General features: G+C 40.1%; 3 protein-coding genes and 4 non-coding genes across 7 annotated transcripts; 1 reads left to right on the forward strand and 6 right to left on the reverse strand.

Moving 5' to 3' along the window:
• Nucleotides 1-3,096: 3,096 nt before the first annotated feature.
• Nucleotides 3,097-7,834, reverse strand: eif4a2 (eukaryotic translation initiation factor 4A2). Its single transcript, XM_084913041.1, has 11 exons — nucleotides 7,729-7,834; nucleotides 6,805-6,862; nucleotides 6,571-6,703; nucleotides 6,179-6,318; nucleotides 5,630-5,798; nucleotides 5,443-5,552; nucleotides 4,994-5,137; nucleotides 4,497-4,634; nucleotides 4,317-4,406; nucleotides 3,982-4,061; nucleotides 3,097-3,904 (listed from the first exon to the last, which is right to left on the reverse strand). Exons 1-11 carry the CDS (start codon nucleotides 7,755-7,757, stop codon nucleotides 3,760-3,762), a joined length of 1,236 nt encoding a protein of 411 aa, XP_084769167.1. The 5' UTR covers nucleotides 7,758-7,834; the 3' UTR covers nucleotides 3,097-3,759.
• On the reverse strand, nucleotides 4,759-4,942 carry LOC146367318 (small nucleolar RNA SNORA81). Its single transcript, XR_014798045.1, has one exon. It is a non-coding gene; the product is annotated as a small nucleolar RNA SNORA81 (small nucleolar RNA).
• LOC146367319 (small nucleolar RNA SNORA81) lies at nucleotides 5,225-5,405 on the reverse strand. Its single transcript, XR_014798046.1, has one exon. It is a non-coding gene; the product is annotated as a small nucleolar RNA SNORA81 (small nucleolar RNA).
• On the reverse strand, nucleotides 5,890-5,964 carry LOC146367320 (small nucleolar RNA SNORD2). Its single transcript, XR_014798053.1, has one exon. It is a non-coding gene; the product is annotated as a small nucleolar RNA SNORD2 (small nucleolar RNA).
• LOC146367321 (small nucleolar RNA SNORD2) lies at nucleotides 6,449-6,523 on the reverse strand. Its single transcript, XR_014798054.1, has one exon. It is a non-coding gene; the product is annotated as a small nucleolar RNA SNORD2 (small nucleolar RNA).
• A 2,337-nt stretch (nucleotides 7,835-10,171) lies between the features above and the next one.
• setd9 (SET domain containing 9) lies at nucleotides 10,172-11,288 on the reverse strand. Its single transcript, XM_084913092.1, has one exon. The coding sequence runs from the start codon at nucleotides 11,236-11,238 to the stop codon at nucleotides 10,360-10,362; it is 879 nt and encodes a 292-aa protein (XP_084769218.1). The 5' UTR covers nucleotides 11,239-11,288; the 3' UTR covers nucleotides 10,172-10,359.
• Nucleotides 11,289-11,488: 200 nt separating this feature from the next.
• Nucleotides 11,489-16,326, forward strand: dcun1d1 (DCN1, defective in cullin neddylation 1, domain containing 1 (S. cerevisiae)). The gene is made up of 7 exons (XM_084913093.1): nucleotides 11,489-11,573; nucleotides 13,038-13,251; nucleotides 13,395-13,563; nucleotides 15,142-15,272; nucleotides 15,354-15,436; nucleotides 15,531-15,627; nucleotides 15,712-16,326. Exons 1-7 carry the CDS (start codon nucleotides 11,571-11,573, stop codon nucleotides 15,786-15,788), a joined length of 774 nt encoding a protein of 257 aa, XP_084769219.1. The 5' UTR covers nucleotides 11,489-11,570; the 3' UTR covers nucleotides 15,789-16,326.
• Nucleotides 16,327-17,469: the final 1,143 nt, after the last annotated feature.

Here is a 17,469-nt window from a genome sequence, read left to right on the forward strand (position 1 = left end):
AGAGTCCAGAGATGTTTAACTGTCAAGTTAAGCAACAAATGAAGTACACGCACATGTTTGTCGAAGAACCCACGCTGTCACAGACTGCAGTACCGTACAGAAGTCTCAAACAAACACTAATTTCTTTACATTTTCCTACAAAAGCAGTGAAAAAGGTCCATCAATTTATTGATCTGTATGGAAACATAACAAAGCCCTCTTTTCCACTTCTTCCATGTACAAGTTGGCCACAATGGGTACAACAGGGGAACCCATGGCACACCCATGTTTCTGCCTGTAGTACTGACTCTTGTATGTGAAGTAGGTGGAATTAAGACACAGTTCCAAAAGCAAACACACGTGGTGGGTGCTGAGAGTGGTCCTGTTGCTGAGGTTGGGGTCATCCTTTAATCTCTTACGAACTACCTCCACTCCTTCAGTGACTGGAATACAAGTGAAGAACATTGTATGAGACCATGGTTTCATCTGCCTCCATAATGACATCTCGCAAAATCCAAGGTGTTCTGGATGTGGTGTTCAGAGCTGCCTACCAGCGGGTTGAGGATCGAAGCCAGAAACTTAGAGATGTTGCTGTTATTTGTTGCTGAGAGTGACAAAATTTTCTCACAATTGTCTCTATGGATTAGACGAGGGTAAGTGACTTCCCTTCCTCTGTGCTGATGTTGGATGCTGAGGGCTTTGCATTGCTGAGACAGGCTGAAACTTTTGTCCACAGTTTCTTCTTCCACGTCTGTAACGTTATTTTTTTCAAACTGCTGTTTCTGTGGCTGTAATCAGTTCTGCTAGTGGGATTTTTCTCTACATCACAGCAAAGTTCAATTCTTCACATATTTGCTGTTTTCTGAGTTCAGAATTCCATAAATTGTGACAATACGCCCAACACCGCTTCCCCAGACAACCCCAAACCGTGACAGAGCCTCCACCGTGTTTGTAGACACTCACTGTTGTGCCTCTCTCCTGGTCTTATCCATACATACTGACAATGATTTGAGCCAAAAATTTCAAATTTGGATTCAAATCCATGAGATCTTCAGTCCAGTTCTTGTGTAGATTGGCACTTCTCAGCCTTTTCTCCCTGTTTGCCTTCTATAAGCTGGTTGACAGTCACTCTTCCACTGAGACCATTTCTGATGACGGGAATAATCATCAGCTGAAGGGTCAGATGCATCTCTCACGTTCTGTGCCACGCCTTTGCTGGATTTGTTCTCAAAGACGTGACTTTCAGATACCATTCACTTGGCCCATTTCCACAGGATGCTGAGACACGCCTTCTTTTCAACTAAAGGTTTTTGGAAATCTTGTTGGTGCAAATATTTCGTGTCTGTCAGACTGTGTTATCTTTGACATTTTGTTCTACATTCAAATAAAGAAATGGAAACAAATGTGTTTTTGTGACAGGCTGCTAGTGCCTAAAGATACAATGACAAATTGCTCCTATGCTTGTTTTTGCTGTTATGTGTTGCTTCTGTACTCCTTATGTGTGCTGACGTTATCCCTCCTGTCTCCGGTGACACCAACACATCTGATGCCAGAGTAGATTATTACTGACGTGTTTTCCTCCATACAGACTTCTTTTGTTAACAAAGTGAGAGAATCTCTCATATTTGCATCTCTAATGTTCTTGTGTAAATTTATAAATAAAAGGACTACAGTGGAACACTATGGAAATAAGCTTTTATAAGTGGACTTTCTATCAGGATGTTTCCTGGTGACCTAAGAGCACCGGGATGTTTCCTGGTGACCTAATTTGAATGAGTTGATCTCTCATTATCTTATATGGGGCGTGATTATGTCAGCTTTCATATAAACTGTCTGCTCATAAGCTGACTGAAGTACAAACTTTCATTGCAAAAGAAATAAGTAAAAGCTTTAATTGAAGGGGTTTAACAATCATATTGCATTAACTGTTTAGGGCAGGGGTAGGGAACTCCAGGCCTCAAGAGTCGGTATCCTGCAGGTTTTAGATGTGTCCTTGATCCAACACAGCTGATTTAAATGGCTAAATTAGCTCCTCAACATGTCTTGAAGTTCTCCTGGTAGAGTGTGGACAAATATAAACACTTAAAAACTAAAAAACAACACAAGTTGTTACATATCTACTAATGTCATACAGTGGAAAATAAGATCGCTTTCTCATGCAGCATTAAAAAAGACCAGAATGTGACCTAGATTTAAATGGAATAGTTTCCCTGTATTTGGAGTTCATTTCAACACTTTTAGGTTCTCAAAGTGTGATACGCGTACCACTGGTGGTACGTGGGCTCCCTCTAGTGATACATAGGAACGCTCCAAACATTTTTTAAAGATTAAATAATATACCATGTTCTGATCACTTGTTACATCCTGTGTATGACAGTTCAAATAAATAACATTCACATAATAAAATTGTCTTGTGTAAACAGGCGTATACTACTGTACTTTAATGCCGGTTAAAAGGGTGGAACTTTAAGAGCCATATATTTTATGTGGTACTTATTGTGAAAAGTTTGAGAACCACTGATCTAGAGCATAGGTCTCAAACTCCAGTGTCCTGAAAATTTTCCATGTGTCGCTGCTGCAACACACCTGAATAAAATTAGGTCATTAGCAAGAGACTAGAACTTGACTGCATTCTGAGGTAGCAATTCAGCCACTTCAATTATGTTACAACAGCTCATGAGTGAATGACAATGGTGCAATAAAAGTACTTTTCGAAGTACAATTCTCCAAACACTTACATTTAAAATTACTCGAGCAGGGTTAGGGGTTGCATGCAGTCTAGTTCTATAGTCTTGCTAATGACCTACTATTGTTAATCAGCTGTGTTTCAGCACACTGGACCTCAAGCACTGGAGTTTGACACCCCTGATCTAGTCTCAGATTTCAATTTGTTCACTAATTTTAAGTTTAAAATACTAGAGTACTGTGCTGCTAACGTTGAGCTCATCTTGCTGCAGGGATACCACTAGGTGGAATTGTTACATAACCTCTACTGCAAGCACTCACACCACTATGCATCTCTTGTCTATGAATGTCAGTTGCAGCACTTAAACCAGTGTTCTAAAATTCCTGTTATTAAAAAAACAAAACCAGTATAAAGCCAGACACCAAAACAAGTTAACTTAGAGCAACTTTTAAGTTTATTAAGACATTCATATAATCCAAGAGGAGGAAATCTGAAAAGTAGTCAAGGAGGGGAACGGGCAATATACTCTGGTAAGGGTAAAACCACGTCAGCAAAATATAGCCAACCAGTGAGGAATTCTGATATATAGCAAGTGGGATAAAAATAAAAAAATATATATATGGTACATTTAAATTAAACACATTCACAAAGATAAACAAAAAGCAAGTGAATCCTACAGTATAACATGACAAAAGCCTCTATTAAGCAGGCCCACAATACATCGCACATATGTTAGCATAACATAATTTGCAGACTTTATACAGCACTTATACCTTTTAGTCCACAAGTAAGTTACTAAATGGTGGAGAACATCGAATACACACATCTTAAGTGAACATGGAAAGAAATACCTGATAAGAACCTTAATGCTTATAGACCCCATGGCTTTGCAGCTCCAACCAATCAACTGTCAAGGTCAGAATCTACAACTGTCCAAGAGGGACCACCAAAGAAGTCACCTCGCTTTTAACACATACCAAAATTCTGATCGAAGGTTTAGCATTGAGAAGTTTTTTTTCCCCTCGAATAATAAGCACAATGCAAGTGGACAATCGCTATCACTGCGTTTAAAACAAAAAGAAAAATCTCAGGGCTCAAATCAGGTCGGCCACATTCATAGGCATCTCCTCCACGGTTGTATTGTAAAACGTCTCAATGTCACGAAGAATCCTCTTGTCCTCCTCAGTCACAAAGTTGATAGCAACTCCTTTTCTGCCAAAACGGCCACCGCGACCAATTCTGTGGAGGAAAATTGGACCATGTTAGACTCAGAGAGGCAACAACAGAGCACATTCTTCCAAAGAAACTCAACTCACCTATGAATGTAGTTCTCACGGTTTGTGGGAAGGTCATAGTTAATGACCAGGGAAACCTGCTGTACATCAATTCCACGAGCCTGGTGTGGGAGGGGAGAAAAGGGCATGTTCAATTTAACTCCTTAACAGACAGACTGATGAAGACTGCATATTATTAATGTTGCTCGCGAATAAGTAACAGATTCCTACGTTAAAAGAACCCATTGTGGAGAACGAGCCCTAATCTCCCAAAAGTTTCGACTGCTTGGTCATTTCAGGACTTTTGCAGGATTAAAAACATTTTGGGCTGTAAAGTCACAGATGATCATTTGACCCTTCATACACCTCACACTTACCAGAAGATCAGTAGTGATCAACACTCTGCTTGAGCCAGACCTAAACTCCCTCATAATCACATCACGCTCCTTCTGGTCCATGTCACCGTGCTGCAAATGGAAAATATAGATTAATACTGATGAGCAAAAGCATTTGCTTGCACCAACATAAGATTCAAACAGGGAGAGGACGTGTCATACCAGAGCAGAGACGGTGAAGTCTCTAGCATGCATCTTTTCAGTCAACCAGTCGACTTTTCTCCTGGTGTTGAGGAAGATCACAGCCTGTGTGATTGTCAGAGTCTCATACAGATCACAGAGAGTGTCCAACTTCCACTCCTGGAAACAAACATGAGGTTATGAGATGTAAAGCACTGTCAACTGAAAAACATCAACATGAAGTCACAGCAGAATCCTGTAGTTTAACATCTACCCCACTTCCATGTTAAATGAGGAGCAGCTATTGTGTAACACAGGATCACGAGACAAAGGAAACTGGACATTAAGAAAGAGGTCCCTCCTAGCCTCATTTCCAATACCATGCCTTTGATCTCCTTCTCTGGTGTACCCATGCTTACACGGCCACATGAGCTAAACCTGTGAGGCTTGGCTCCTGCAGTTTCAGCAGGGTGCTTTAGAGAGAAGGGAAATTAAAACATTCACAGTGGTACAAGATTATCAGCAGAAATCTTACCAACCTCTCGCTCCACATTAATGTAGAACTGCTTGATACCCTCAAGGGTAAGCTCTTCTTTCTTCACCAAGATGCGAACGGGATCTCGCATGAACTTCTTAGTTACCTCCAACACATCTGCTGGCATGGTGGCTGAGAGCAGGACCACCTGAAGAAGCAGCACTACATGTTACACCACCCCCCCCAAAAAAAAATCAACATAAAATTTGTTACAAGTGTATTAAAGGCCAATGCCAATTGTGGCACTTGACCTTGAGATTGCAGCCAACGAACATTAAGAAAGAGGTTCGACCACATCTCATTTTCAGTCAAGTGCAAAATAATCTCCTTCCACGTAAAAAATCTGCTATCATCATTGCATGAAACAGAAAATCTGGATCACACAATTATAGCAGACCTCTGTTGATGCAGAAGGGCATCTTATTTGTTCTCTGGTGTGCGTTGGTTTCTTACTTGAATGTTTGTGCTCAGTTTCTGGAAGATCTCATAGATCTGATCCTTGAAGCCGCGACTCAACATCTCATCGGCTTCATCCAGAACAAACATCTTGATCCATTTTGGAGCTGCAGAGAAATATCATGTTTGTTAGCAAACATATCACCAATCCGAGCTTCCAGTAAGCAGGACCTGTAATACTTACACAGGTGTTTCCTGTTCAGCATGTCATACACACGTCCAGGTGTGCCCACCACTATGTGAGGGGCCTCGGCCTGGAGCTTCTGTATTTCACTACGGAGATTGGTCCCTCCAATGCAGGCATGGCAGGTTGCCCCCATGTAGTCACCCAAAGCCAGAATTACCTTCTGGATCTAAGAAGGGGAGATGGGACAGAAGAACTTGTTTAAGATAATGTGGCACAGAGAGCCAGACAAGACTCGCAAACTCCAGAAAAACTGTTTAAAGTGATCAGTAGAGTAAAAGAAACTCTCCATTTCAAGAGTCAGTCCCGAAAGATGGTATGCCATCACATCACTCAGTTTTTCACAGAAAAATTCGAAAGCATTTCACCTTTCAGACCAATGTAGCCACGGACAGAGACTACATTAGCTTAAGAAGATACTCGTCAAATCTTTTGGAATTTGAACAAATCTTTAAAAGATTGTACCTTAGGATCTGAATTAGTGTCCTCAGTACGCTGCTTAGGTCTGAGGTACTGCTGAGGTTTATGGTGACCTCAGGAACAGCATACCTGCTGAGCCAGCTCTCTAGTCGGAGCCAAAACCAGAGCCTGAGTCTCCTTCTGCTCAATATCCAACTGCTGCAAGATAGAGATGGCAAATGTGGCTGTCTTGCCAGTTCCAGACTGGGCCTGAGCAATGACATCATAGCCTGACAGTAAGGGGAAAAAATTATTTTAAGTACATATATTTGTTTCTCAAAACAGAAACATGCAGACAGGCTAAACAACAAAATCATCCTTTGCAAGATTTGACTCATTAACTAATCATTTTACAGTATTGAGTGATCAGCATGAAACAAAGTTATCCCCATGTTTTGGGTAAGTCCCGAAAGATGGTAGACCATCATTTCACTCAAACATCTACAATCCTATTCTGAGTTTAAAAAGAAAAGTATCGGTACCTTTGATGCAAGGGATGATGGCCCTCTGTTGAATGGCAGATGGTTTTTCAAAACCATATGCATATATGCCCCTGAGAAGAGTCTCCTTCAGGTTCATATCATCAAAGTTGTCCGTAATCTCATTCCAGTTGCTCTGAATTGGGGAAAGACAGTACATGGGTGGATTAGTACTTCAATGATCCAGTTACAGCCAAAAATATAGTGCCAGTGCTTGTATTTCGCCATACTACTTACCTCAATGACACCATCAGGCTCCATTCCATCTGGTCCCCCATGGTCTCTATCTCTTGAGCTGTTGAAAATTAAACACTCTTCAATTTTTACATAAAATGCGACCTTAAAAATAAACTGAACGCATGCTACAGCGGTCGTTTCTTCCAGGCGTCATTTAATGTGAAGGCCTGCTGCCCACTCATCTCCAACAATAAGACCGCCTATTTCGCGCTCAGGGTGAGAAACTAAAACACATAAATTACGTTAGATATGTAGTGAGATAGTCAATCGTAGCCTGGGTTACGCCCCAGCGATCTAGTTCCACAGTCTGGAGGTTCACTGAGCGCACGTGTCAAATTGCACGAGCCGGGCTCCACTGCTAGTCCCTCATAAAATGGCCGCTTACGTAACCTCCAAAGATTTGAGGCTGGCTCCTTACACCCACTGTGGTCCCCGGTAACTCGAGATTAAAATTACATCTGTACACGTTGGATGTACCTCAACATGGAGCTCCGCTTCGCTCACCGTTAGCCAATATGTCGGACAGTTGGGCCTGTACTGCCAACGGTGGCTTCTTCTGAGGCCTACATACAGCCTGGACCGACGGCTGTCAATTTGGATAATCCCCAGCTACAATAGTAAACAAAGGGTTCTACTAATCACTACAAAGTCCTGGTGTACTTTGAGTAAGACGTGGCCAAATATTAAACATTTAAACCAGAATGCTTTTAAAAGCAGTTTGGAACTACGGTGTGTAACGGAGCAGCTAGCGTCACATAGCTAACAGTTAGCAACAAATCACCTCAACAGCGGTTGGGGCCTCGTTAGCTATATAATAACTAATTTTGTATAACACTAACTGCAAACCACTTTCGCAAGGTTAGACGCAGATAAATATCCAGTGTCGTTTTAAAAAAAAAAACACGCCCAAACGTATTCTCTTACCTGTTGTAATCAGCAGAATCGCTAGACATGATCCGTTCCCAACTTCAGCATGCGAGTGGAAAGATCGCTGCTCGAGAATACAACTGCATTTATGGAGCCGGACTATTTTCACCGACAAACTCAGTGCCCTATTTGGCTGACAATAAAGTATTAGTTGACTGACTTAATGTTTGAATCACATTTTATTTAACACACTACTTGTTGTGTTCAAATATGTCTTTAGATAAACAATAAAATGTTACAATTGTTCCAGACTATATTCCTCGGCGGAAGGATATTGCAGTAATAGTGGGTGCTCGGGCTCGCTACCGTGTCTCTGATAGGTCAAAACTCGCTCTGACAAGGTTGTGCAACATTTTTGGAGAGAAGGTTTGCATGAGGCCCATGCAAGCGGGGTTCAAGAAATAAAATGAAGTTTACTACCACACAGGCAGAGCTAACCGAGGCTTTGCTGTCCAAGTGTGATTATTAAACAACTTTTAATTGGCATAGAGTTTAAAAAGGGACAATGCTGCAGTTTCTGTGTCTTTGACACACTTGCTGCTCCATGTTTATCAGTTATGTGTAGTGCTTGAGGCAGGTTTAAAACAATTAAAGTACACAGTCACTTCCATATGTGGAGTGACAGATATAGAACTGGTATCTTGCATATTGTAAGGCAAGCTGACTGGACAGACAAACTTGTCATAACAATAACTGCTTTGGGGAAAGTGTGGGGAGAAATCTGGAGAAGGCTTCTTCTTGGCATATCATTCAGTAGATTTCCGCTACCTGCTGGACTTAAGCAACTGACAGTTTGTACGAACTAATTCTCAGTCAGTCTCTTGTGTTTCTTTATTCCAGAAATCAGAGACGTTACAAAGAGGAGACACTCAAAGACTTATGAAAAAAGGACATTGGAAAGTACTGACAGCTAAGATTGGTTGTACTTATTTTAGGGTAAAAGTTAACAAGCCTTGATTAAAAAAAAAAAAAAAATCAGATTTGACTGGAGATTCTATACATGCAGTTTTTATCTCCGGGTGACCTTTGAGATGAAAGTTCAGTTAGATAATGCTTCAATTAGTCTCCACTGAGTCAGAGACTTGCTTTGATAAAGTACCCAGTTTAGCTGAGCTAACACAACCATTTTCTCCTTGTGTCACCTCTCTACTTTCCACGTTTCACCTTCTTGGAGAAGTTCCTGATTTACTTGGAAGACCTTGGACTCTACTCTGGTTTAGACAATGTTAACTAGATTATTATGAGATTATTATTATAATACATATTTAGAGGATTATTCTCTAAATATGAGAGAAGCACACAATAATAATCAATTGTGAGGCACACTCACGTGACTGGATATAATATCCCTGTTTACTTTAATAAACACATTTAGATTCTGTATATTTAAGCCTTCCCCTACAGCAAAGCTGTTTTAATGGCCAGGTTTTACTTGATCTCAGGTAGTCGTGCTTGCATTGTTAGAAAAAGAAAGAGCATATTTCTCCCATATTAGCTTCTCTTCACTGGCTACCTGTTAAATGTAGACTCACATTTAATATTCTTCTCCTCACATACAAGATCTTGAATAATCAGGTCCCATCTTATCTTCAAGACCTTATATCACCCTAACAGAGCACTTCGCTCTCAGACTTTTGGTTCCTATGATATTTAGTAGAATAGGAGGCAGAGCCTTTAGCTTTAAGGCCCCTCTTCTGTGGAACGGGACAGACACGCTCTCTACTTTTAAGATTAGGCTTAGAACTTTCCTTTTTGATTAAGCTTATAGTAAGGGCTGGATAACTAACCCAAAACCTTCCCTTAGTTACACTTCACTGACTGTTTATTCTTCACACTCTCTATATGTTTATACATCACTTTGCATTTAATCAATAGTTATTTTTATGTTTGGCTCTCTCCCACAGTGTGTCTTTTGTCCTGTCTTCCTCCCCTCACGGCACATGGCCGCTCCTCCTTGAGCCTGGTTCTGCCTGAGGTTTCTTCCTGTTAAAAGGGAGTTCTCTGTCCCACTGTTGGGTCATTTGATTGTTGAGATTTTCTCTCTATGATTGTAGAGTTTTAACCTTACTGCTGTTGTGATTTAGCACTATATAAATAAAACTGAATTGAAATTGAATTGCACAAGTAGTTCTGTTACCTCTACGCTCTATTTCAGTGCATTTCAATAGGAAACACTTTAATTATTTGATGTTAAACTCCATAGACAGTTTAAGCTTTTAGCTAAAACATTTGAGCAACTCTATGGACCATCCAGCAGTATCAGCGCACCACTCTTAAACCAGCACTTGTGATGACTTTTGACTCAGCCAATAAGAGGGAAACTTCATTCTTTCTCTCTGCTAGAACCACAAAGGCCACAAGTAAGTAGGGTTCATATACTTAATATTAAGTGAAATTACTGTCTTATCAACAATGAAAAGGTTGTGGTACACATGTCAAATAAGATTACAAATACTTTATTCATCCACAAATGTTACAAAACTGCTCTGTTAAAGCAACCAACAACAAAAAGCTTTGCCTTTGTTCCAGTGTACAAAGGGAGCGGTTGGATTTTTCCTTTTTTTTCTTTAATTAAATACAGTGGAGATATGGTTTGAATTTCACAGATGCAGGCTTTTGGAAACTATATTAATGCACAATGGTGTAGTAGTTAGAGAAGAGTTCCTCCCCTGCTGAAATGTCCCTGAGCGACACTAGCACAACACACCGCAGACGCCTCTGTGTACCCTGGCTGTAGTTGACGTTAGGGAGATACTGGCGGAGCTCAATGGGAAACTTGTCTGGCAGGTCGTACTCCTGGTAGCACACGTTGGCAGGCCTCTCGTAGGAACAGTTGTTCACATACTGACCCACAGCCAGGGGGTTATGGGGAGTGTCTGTCAGCCAGCTTGTGTCGCTGGTCAAATAAGGACCTATTCTGTCTCTTCCACTGCACGACTTGAACACCATCCTAGAGATGCCTTTGTCATTTCCATCAACCAGGATGCCATCAATGCATCTGAAAACAAAGGGGTTTCTGATGGACTGAAGAAGAATTGGCTCATAGGGTTGGTAAACAGTCCCGGGATACATTGCAACTGTTGCTCCTTTGGGTACAAATCCCTTGGTGACAAAGACTCCAGTTCCTGCGAAGGATAAAGTGCTAGGCTTCCGCTCAATGCAGAATCCCAGTGTCTGTAACATGGCATCCTGTCCGCACACCGGATCTCCTCCAACCTGCTCTGCTTCACTTGTTAGCTGCAGCATAAATGGAGTCTGGAACTGCCTCTGATGAAACCCATGTTTCCTGAACAGGGCTCTGAAGAGCGTCAGCAGGCTCCGTGAAACCTCCTCATCGGGGACTAGCTTATCTTTCGAGCGCTCAGTCACCTTCCGCAGTGTTTTCTCATTTTTAGACAGGTTGAAGACTACCCAAGGCACAAACCTGTGTCGGTAGGACTTCCATTTGTTCTGAAATCTTCGCAAAACAACTGTAAACATCCAGAGACTTGTTTGTATGTCGGACATTGAAGAACGAGGTTCTTTGGATGAATCGTCGAGTCGTTTCCGATAACTTGCTTCAAAATAAAAAAAAAACACTTGTTGCTATTTCAAAACGTAGAACGAACTTTAAATTTGTTTTGCTTAAATATCTTTAGATATGTATTGTATGTTTGATATGGAACAAAAAATCGATAATTAACACTTCTGGAAGTTGTATAGGTTATAGGCTATAAATTGTATGCTCTTATTTTGAAGAGCTGTGATTCAACCGGAAAAACTTTTTACGCGACTTGTAAAAAACTTTACGGGCACTAAGCCAGCTGGATGGGAGGAAGAGTAGCCCGGCAGTGACAAACATGGTATGAAATTACTCTTTTTTTTTTATTATTGTTTGTAGGGGCAAATATAACATGTACCCATTCACATAAACGTATAAAAACACATCTCTTCGGATTCATATCATAGTATTAAAACTGCTTTTAATACCTTAAATTCGCCTGAAATAATGAAAACAAACAGCCCCCTTTCCTTTAGCATTAGCTAAGTAGCTCACAGTGGGGCTAACCAACAAGCACAGTGAGCTAACTACGATTGCTATCATTTAAACACATAAAATGACACAACTTTTAGATCGTTATCGTGTGGAATGCGTAACTTTATCAGTAGTATTGATATTAAGACAAGGAAACCGCCAGTCAATACACTAGAAGTCGGTAAATGCAATCAGCATAGCATATCGCTGCTAGTTCCCTCTTACTGTGATTTAGATGTGTTTCGCCAGAGTTCACTGTAGCTAACAGCTAGCCTACCCTTTGTGGTTATTGAAGAGCGGCACGATTATTTCGTTCAGTACTGAGATAACGATTATTTATAATTTTTTCAATTACAGAATTGTTTTTATTGCAGTGCCACGTAAAGACACCGCCTTCATATCTTCGCGTGGACACAACTTTTGTATCAAAATACAAAAGTCACCTGAATTTAGTGCGCCTCAGAGAAGGAAAAAACGCTGTACCAAAACTTAATACAAACTTAAATCAGCAGTGCACTTCTTTCACATTTACATTGTGCTACATCCCTGTTAATTCAACTTTATAAATTAATCTTTGCAGAGACATCAGGTCTTTATTCACCTGGCCCATGTGCATTGCCTATAAGCAAAATATAACGTTTCTCACTCCATTCAGTGTACCTGCATGATGGATGTGAATAAAACTCGAAGCAGTGTACTTCACATATGGGAGATCTTATCTCTAGCAGCATTGCCACTTTAGGAAAGTAAATAAAGGAGATAAATCTTTTGTTTGTCCTGTATGTTTACCCTTTACCGGAAGCCTTTACTACTCACTATGTTTAGTGGACAGAAATATTTGACCAAATAGAATCTTGATTGGCTGTTGATGTCAGCGTGTCTTTGTGAGCTGCAGACTATATAGGCTCACTAGGCTCAAAGGTAACAGTTATAATTGAGACATACAGGCACGCGGTCAGGTGCTGATTTAGTGAGCATTTGATTTGCTTTTGCTCTGCGTTTTGTTGGTGAAGCACACATTTCAGTATTTGCACAGTCACATTCATTTAATTGTGGGAGGTTAAAATCATGATTGAGATTAAAATGTGATTAATTGAGCAGCCCTAGGTTATTGTGTGAAAATTCAGATGGTACGCCTTGCAGTGTTATTGTAATCTCCCATTCTGTGCAAGTCGCACAGGGAATTAATACGTAAAAAAATTACTCCATATTGTTGTTGCTGCCTCATACCTTCAGCTATTTGTGTATTTTGGCTATTTGAGTATATGCCCTGTGTGTTGTGTCTGTGCAGAACAAGCTGAAGTCCTCGCAGAAGGATAAAGTTCGCCAGTTCATGATTTTTACACAATCCAGTGAGAAGACTGCAGTGACCTGCCTGGCACAGAATGACTGGAAGCTAGATGTTGCCACAGATAAGTTTTTCCAAAGTCCAGAGCTCTACATTTCAAATCTAAAGGGGGCCTTAGACAAGAAGAAGCTTGAGCAGCTGTATAACAGATACAGAGGTATAGAAAAAGCACCGCTATAATGTTTCCATTGGTTAGAAATTGTATACACAGCACAGGATTGTATTACACATTACAATACTAACGAACTGAAATTAATACTCTGAATGGTTAATCAGTTAATTCATTTTTCTTGTTCTTAGATCCTCATGACGACAACAAAATAGGCATTGATGGGATCCAGCAATTCTGTGACGACTTGGGTTTGGACCCTGCCAGTATAAGCGTCCTTCTCATCGCCTGGAAGTTCAGGGCAGCAACGCAGTGCGAGTTCTCAAAACAGGAGTTCATGGAAGGCATGACAGAACAGGGGTGAGAAAAACATTTTCAGATGGTAAAAGAAGAGGGGGGGGCAAACTGTGTTCCTATGTGTTATGTGCAACAATCATTCAAACACTGGTGTAACTTTAAGTAAGACTGATGGAGTGGATTGTTGTGCAAATGCACGTATTCATTTAAAAATGCTTATTTTGTGATTTTATTTGGAGAAAGATGCAAACATATTTCCCAAACTGTTTGAGCACAGTAAATGTAAATAAAAACAGAATTTAGATAGGAAAAGTTTTTAAATGCTGTATTTCCTAAAAAAATAGAAAAAGACATCACACTAGAGGTTGAGTAGTAACAAATTTAATTGTTTTTTTTGAAAAATATCAAATTTGATATCAGCATCACATATCAAAGATTTTGGCACAGAGGCATAATTCCCACTGTGTTGCATCGCCTCTTTTTATGTCACCGTTAGTGCTCTTCAGCTCTCGCCTCGTGCTAATGCAGTACGTGCTGACTGTGGGTTGACATTTTTAAAGTGAAAAAAAAAAATTCCTTTCCTGTAAAAATTGTCATCTGAACGTAGTATAAAAAATGGTCGCAGTTTCCTGGTCTGAAAAACCTGCATTCTTTTTAATGGCCTCTAGGAGGCGATAGAAGTGGTTGCAAGAGAAGTTCTGGTCCCATGTGGAAAAACGGCTTTCTACTTGGACTTCTGGAAACAAGTTTCTGCTAAGCTTATGGGCTTAGCATTTAGCATTTCAGGTCATACTGAATAAAGCATTGAGTCTTTTTTGCAAATTTTGGTCAATTTTAGTGTCAGAATGGACGATTGTCCAGGATGTGTCTATTGAACACAACAACTTGTGCTTGATCAATCTTAGCCACGCCTTTATACAATGTCCGTACATCTGAATGGGCCGCATATGTTGCTCCAAAACCTTCATGTAGCGTTAAGCATTAACGGTGCCTTCACAGATGTGCAAGTGATCCCTTTCGCATGCTCTAATGTGGCTCATGGGAGCCTTTTGCACACAATCATGTTAGTTAGCTGGGAGCTGTTCCACCAGGTGGTGTTTTGCGGGTTGCAAAGATTTTCTAGCTTTGTTCTTCTGGTCTGACCCATTTTTTTAAATTGTTTTTTTTTTTACTGTGTTGCTAAAGATAAACAAATAAATAAATAAAAATGAGCATGTTGTTCAAAAAGTAATAAGAAATATCAGTCTTTATCTGATCTGATCCGATCCTCCTTATACTACGAGGCCAATCCCAAAAGTAAGGTCTCCTATTTTGTATTTCCTATGTATTTCAAAAACAATAGGAGACCTTACTTTTGGGGTTGCCCTCGTACATCAGTTTCATGTGGGGTTGAAACGATTCTGATGATCATTATATTTTGCTTTTATTTACATTTTGCACACTGCCCCAGCTTTTCTGGAAATGGCGACACCAAAGGAAAGTTCTGTGATAATTTACATTTTTATGCTATAAAATCGCTGACAACTGTAAAGGCTTCAGGGTCTGCTTGGACTTTGTCAGATATAAACCAGTTGCTACATTTTGCCGCTTCATTTTTAGCCACTGGACAGCAACAGTGTTTTGTTTTTTATCCTTCTGCAGGTGTGACAGCATAGAGAAGCTAAAAGCTCAGCTGCCTAAGATAGAGCAAGAATTAAAGGACTCAAGGAAATTTAAGGACTTCTACCAGTTTACATTTAATTTTGCAAAGAATCCTGGCCAGAAAGGTTTGGGTAAGAATCCTTTTAATGCTCATTGGCTGTTTTTGTTTTCTTGGTGGAATTTCTTTTGATTGAATACTGTTTTTCTTACAGATTTAGAAATGGCAATTGCATATTGGAATTTAGTTCTTCCGGGAAGATTCAAGTTCCTGGACCTGTGGAACAAATTTTTAGTTGTAAGTTTACAATAAATAAATCATAACAAGGCTATGCTAAGTACGCAGGTATCATCGTTTCTCATAAATAAACTTTGCTCCTCATCCTTTGCAGGAACACCATAAAAGATCGATTCCTAAGGACACTTGGAATCTCTTACTAGACTTCAGCACGATGATCACAGACGACATGTCGAATTACGACGAGGAAGGTTTGTAGATTTCTCGTTGGCAGTCATGTCTTGAAACGTGTTATTCAGAGTCAAATCGCTGAATCTGTTTTGCTTCTTCGATAGGAGCGTGGCCCGTCCTTATTGACGATTTTGTGGAGTTTGCGCGACCACACATCGGAACCAAAAGCACTGCAGTTTAAGGTCCGCTCTCACTGAAGTAACAGCCATGAGAGGTTTCTACAAAATCAGTGACTGGAGGACAGTGGAGTCACACTGAGCTGGGAACTATGTTGCCTTTTCAACCCTCAGGACTGAAATATTTTACACAGCAGAGACTTTATATATATTATGTGTATGTACAAAAGGCATATCCGTTTGTTAGTTAACACGTGATAGTTTGAAACTTTTATCTAAAGTATTGGGCTTTTGTGTGCGCTCAAGCCAACTAGAGAGGAGTCTCCATTTGATCCCACGTGGGTCTCTGATGTGGTTGCACTCCGATACAGGTAGATATACACACTTGAACTGTAATGTAAACACAAGGGTTTGCAAAGAGGATGTTGTTCTTTAAATACTGAATTTTAATACTAGTGTGCATTTCCTGATTTTGGTTTTATGATATGTTTGTGTTACAAGTCAGTATCAAACATTGATTGTAATTTTTTTAAATCATAATGCTGTTTGTTTAAACATGAATGCGTAAGGATAAAATAAATAATTCAGTTTGGTCTCTTTAAAGCTGCCAAGCCTCTGTGCATTTATACTTAGAAAGAGAAATGAGACACTGAAAGTCAGTCTCTCTTTGGTTTATTGCCAAATACCCTCATTAACCTTTAGAAATGTCTTAATTATTTGTGGCACAAATCCAACAAGGTGCTGGAAACATTCCTCGAAGATTTTCATCAGGATTGACATGACGGCATGACAAAGATTTGCTGGCTTGATGATGAGAATCTCCTGTTCCACCACATTCCACTGGACTGAGTTGAGGTCATTTGAGTACAGTGAACTCATTGTGGTGTTCATGAAACCAGTTTGAGTCCAGGCAATCTTTCTCATTGAACTGTAGCCAAATTTTCCTGTTACTGGATGACGAGAGGCACCTGCTGTGGTCTAATGCTGCTGTAGCTCATGTAGTTTAAAGCTAAATGTGTTGTATGTTCAGAGTTGCTCTTCTATACACCTTTGTTGTAACAAGGGGTTATTTGAGTTATTGTTGCTTTTCTATCAGCTGAAAACAATCTGGCCATTCTCCCATGACCTCTGACTTCAACGAGGCAGAGAACTGCTGCTCACTGGATATTTTCTCAGTAGATCAGCAGTTTCTGTAATGCTCGGACCAGCCTGTCTGGCACCAACAGACATGTCGCATTGAGAGTCACTTTAGTCCCCATTTTGATGCTTAGTTTGAACGTCAGTAGGCTGTCTTGACCATGTCTACATGATAAAATGCATTGAGTTGCTACTATGTGATTGGCTGATTTTTAAATATTTACATTAAGGAGCAAATTTGATATGTGATGCCATGTTTTATGATCGGCAGGTTAATGTCCCCATAACTATTAGAAGCTTTTTTTATGTTTAAGAGGTTGTTACAACTTAATGGACCTGTGGTTTTAGGTAAATCAAACTGATTCTCACAGAGCTGTTTCCTAAAATAGTAATTAATCAGTTAGAGAATTAGAGAGGTAGGCTATAATATGCTTAGTTGAAACGGGTCATTGGATTTTGTATTATTTTTTTAACATCACTGATGGAGATGTCAACTGAGATGGCAATTCAAGCAGAAGCTGAAGCACATCTCAAAGAGGAAGAGAAGTGATAAAAATGGAAACAAATTTGACGTCACTTTTCATTTAGTTAATTCAGAAGATCATTTTC

The sequence above is a fragment of the Perissodus microlepis genome, chromosome 18 (assembly GCF_051167445.1).
Source record: "Perissodus microlepis isolate ML-2025 ecotype Zambia chromosome 18, ASM5116744v1, whole genome shotgun sequence".
Taxonomy (NCBI): domain Eukaryota; kingdom Metazoa; phylum Chordata; class Actinopteri; order Cichliformes; family Cichlidae; genus Perissodus; species Perissodus microlepis.

Excerpts from the sequence above, each read along its gene's own strand:
- eif4a2 (XM_084913041.1), bottom strand. The coding sequence starts at position 7,757 with ATGTCTAGCGATTCTGCTGATTACAACAG. Across the intron at positions 5,799-6,178 it reads CTAGAGAGCTGGCTCAGCAG|ATCCAGAAGGTAATTCTGGC; the intron begins GTATGCTGTTCC and ends TCCCCTTCTTAG. Across the intron at positions 5,138-5,442 it reads AACTGAGCACAAACATTCAA|GTGGTCCTGCTCTCAGCCAC; the intron begins GTAAGAAACCAA and ends CTGCTTCTTCAG.
- dcun1d1 (XM_084913093.1), top strand. Across the intron at positions 15,273-15,353 it reads TCCTGGCCAGAAAGGTTTGG|ATTTAGAAATGGCAATTGCA; the intron begins GTAAGAATCCTT and ends TTTTTCTTACAG. Across the intron at positions 15,628-15,711 it reads GTCGAATTACGACGAGGAAG|GAGCGTGGCCCGTCCTTATT; the intron begins GTTTGTAGATTT and ends CTTCTTCGATAG.
- setd9 (XM_084913092.1), bottom strand. The coding sequence starts at position 11,238 with ATGTCCGACATACAAACAAGTCTCTGGATGTTTACAGTTGTTTTGCGA.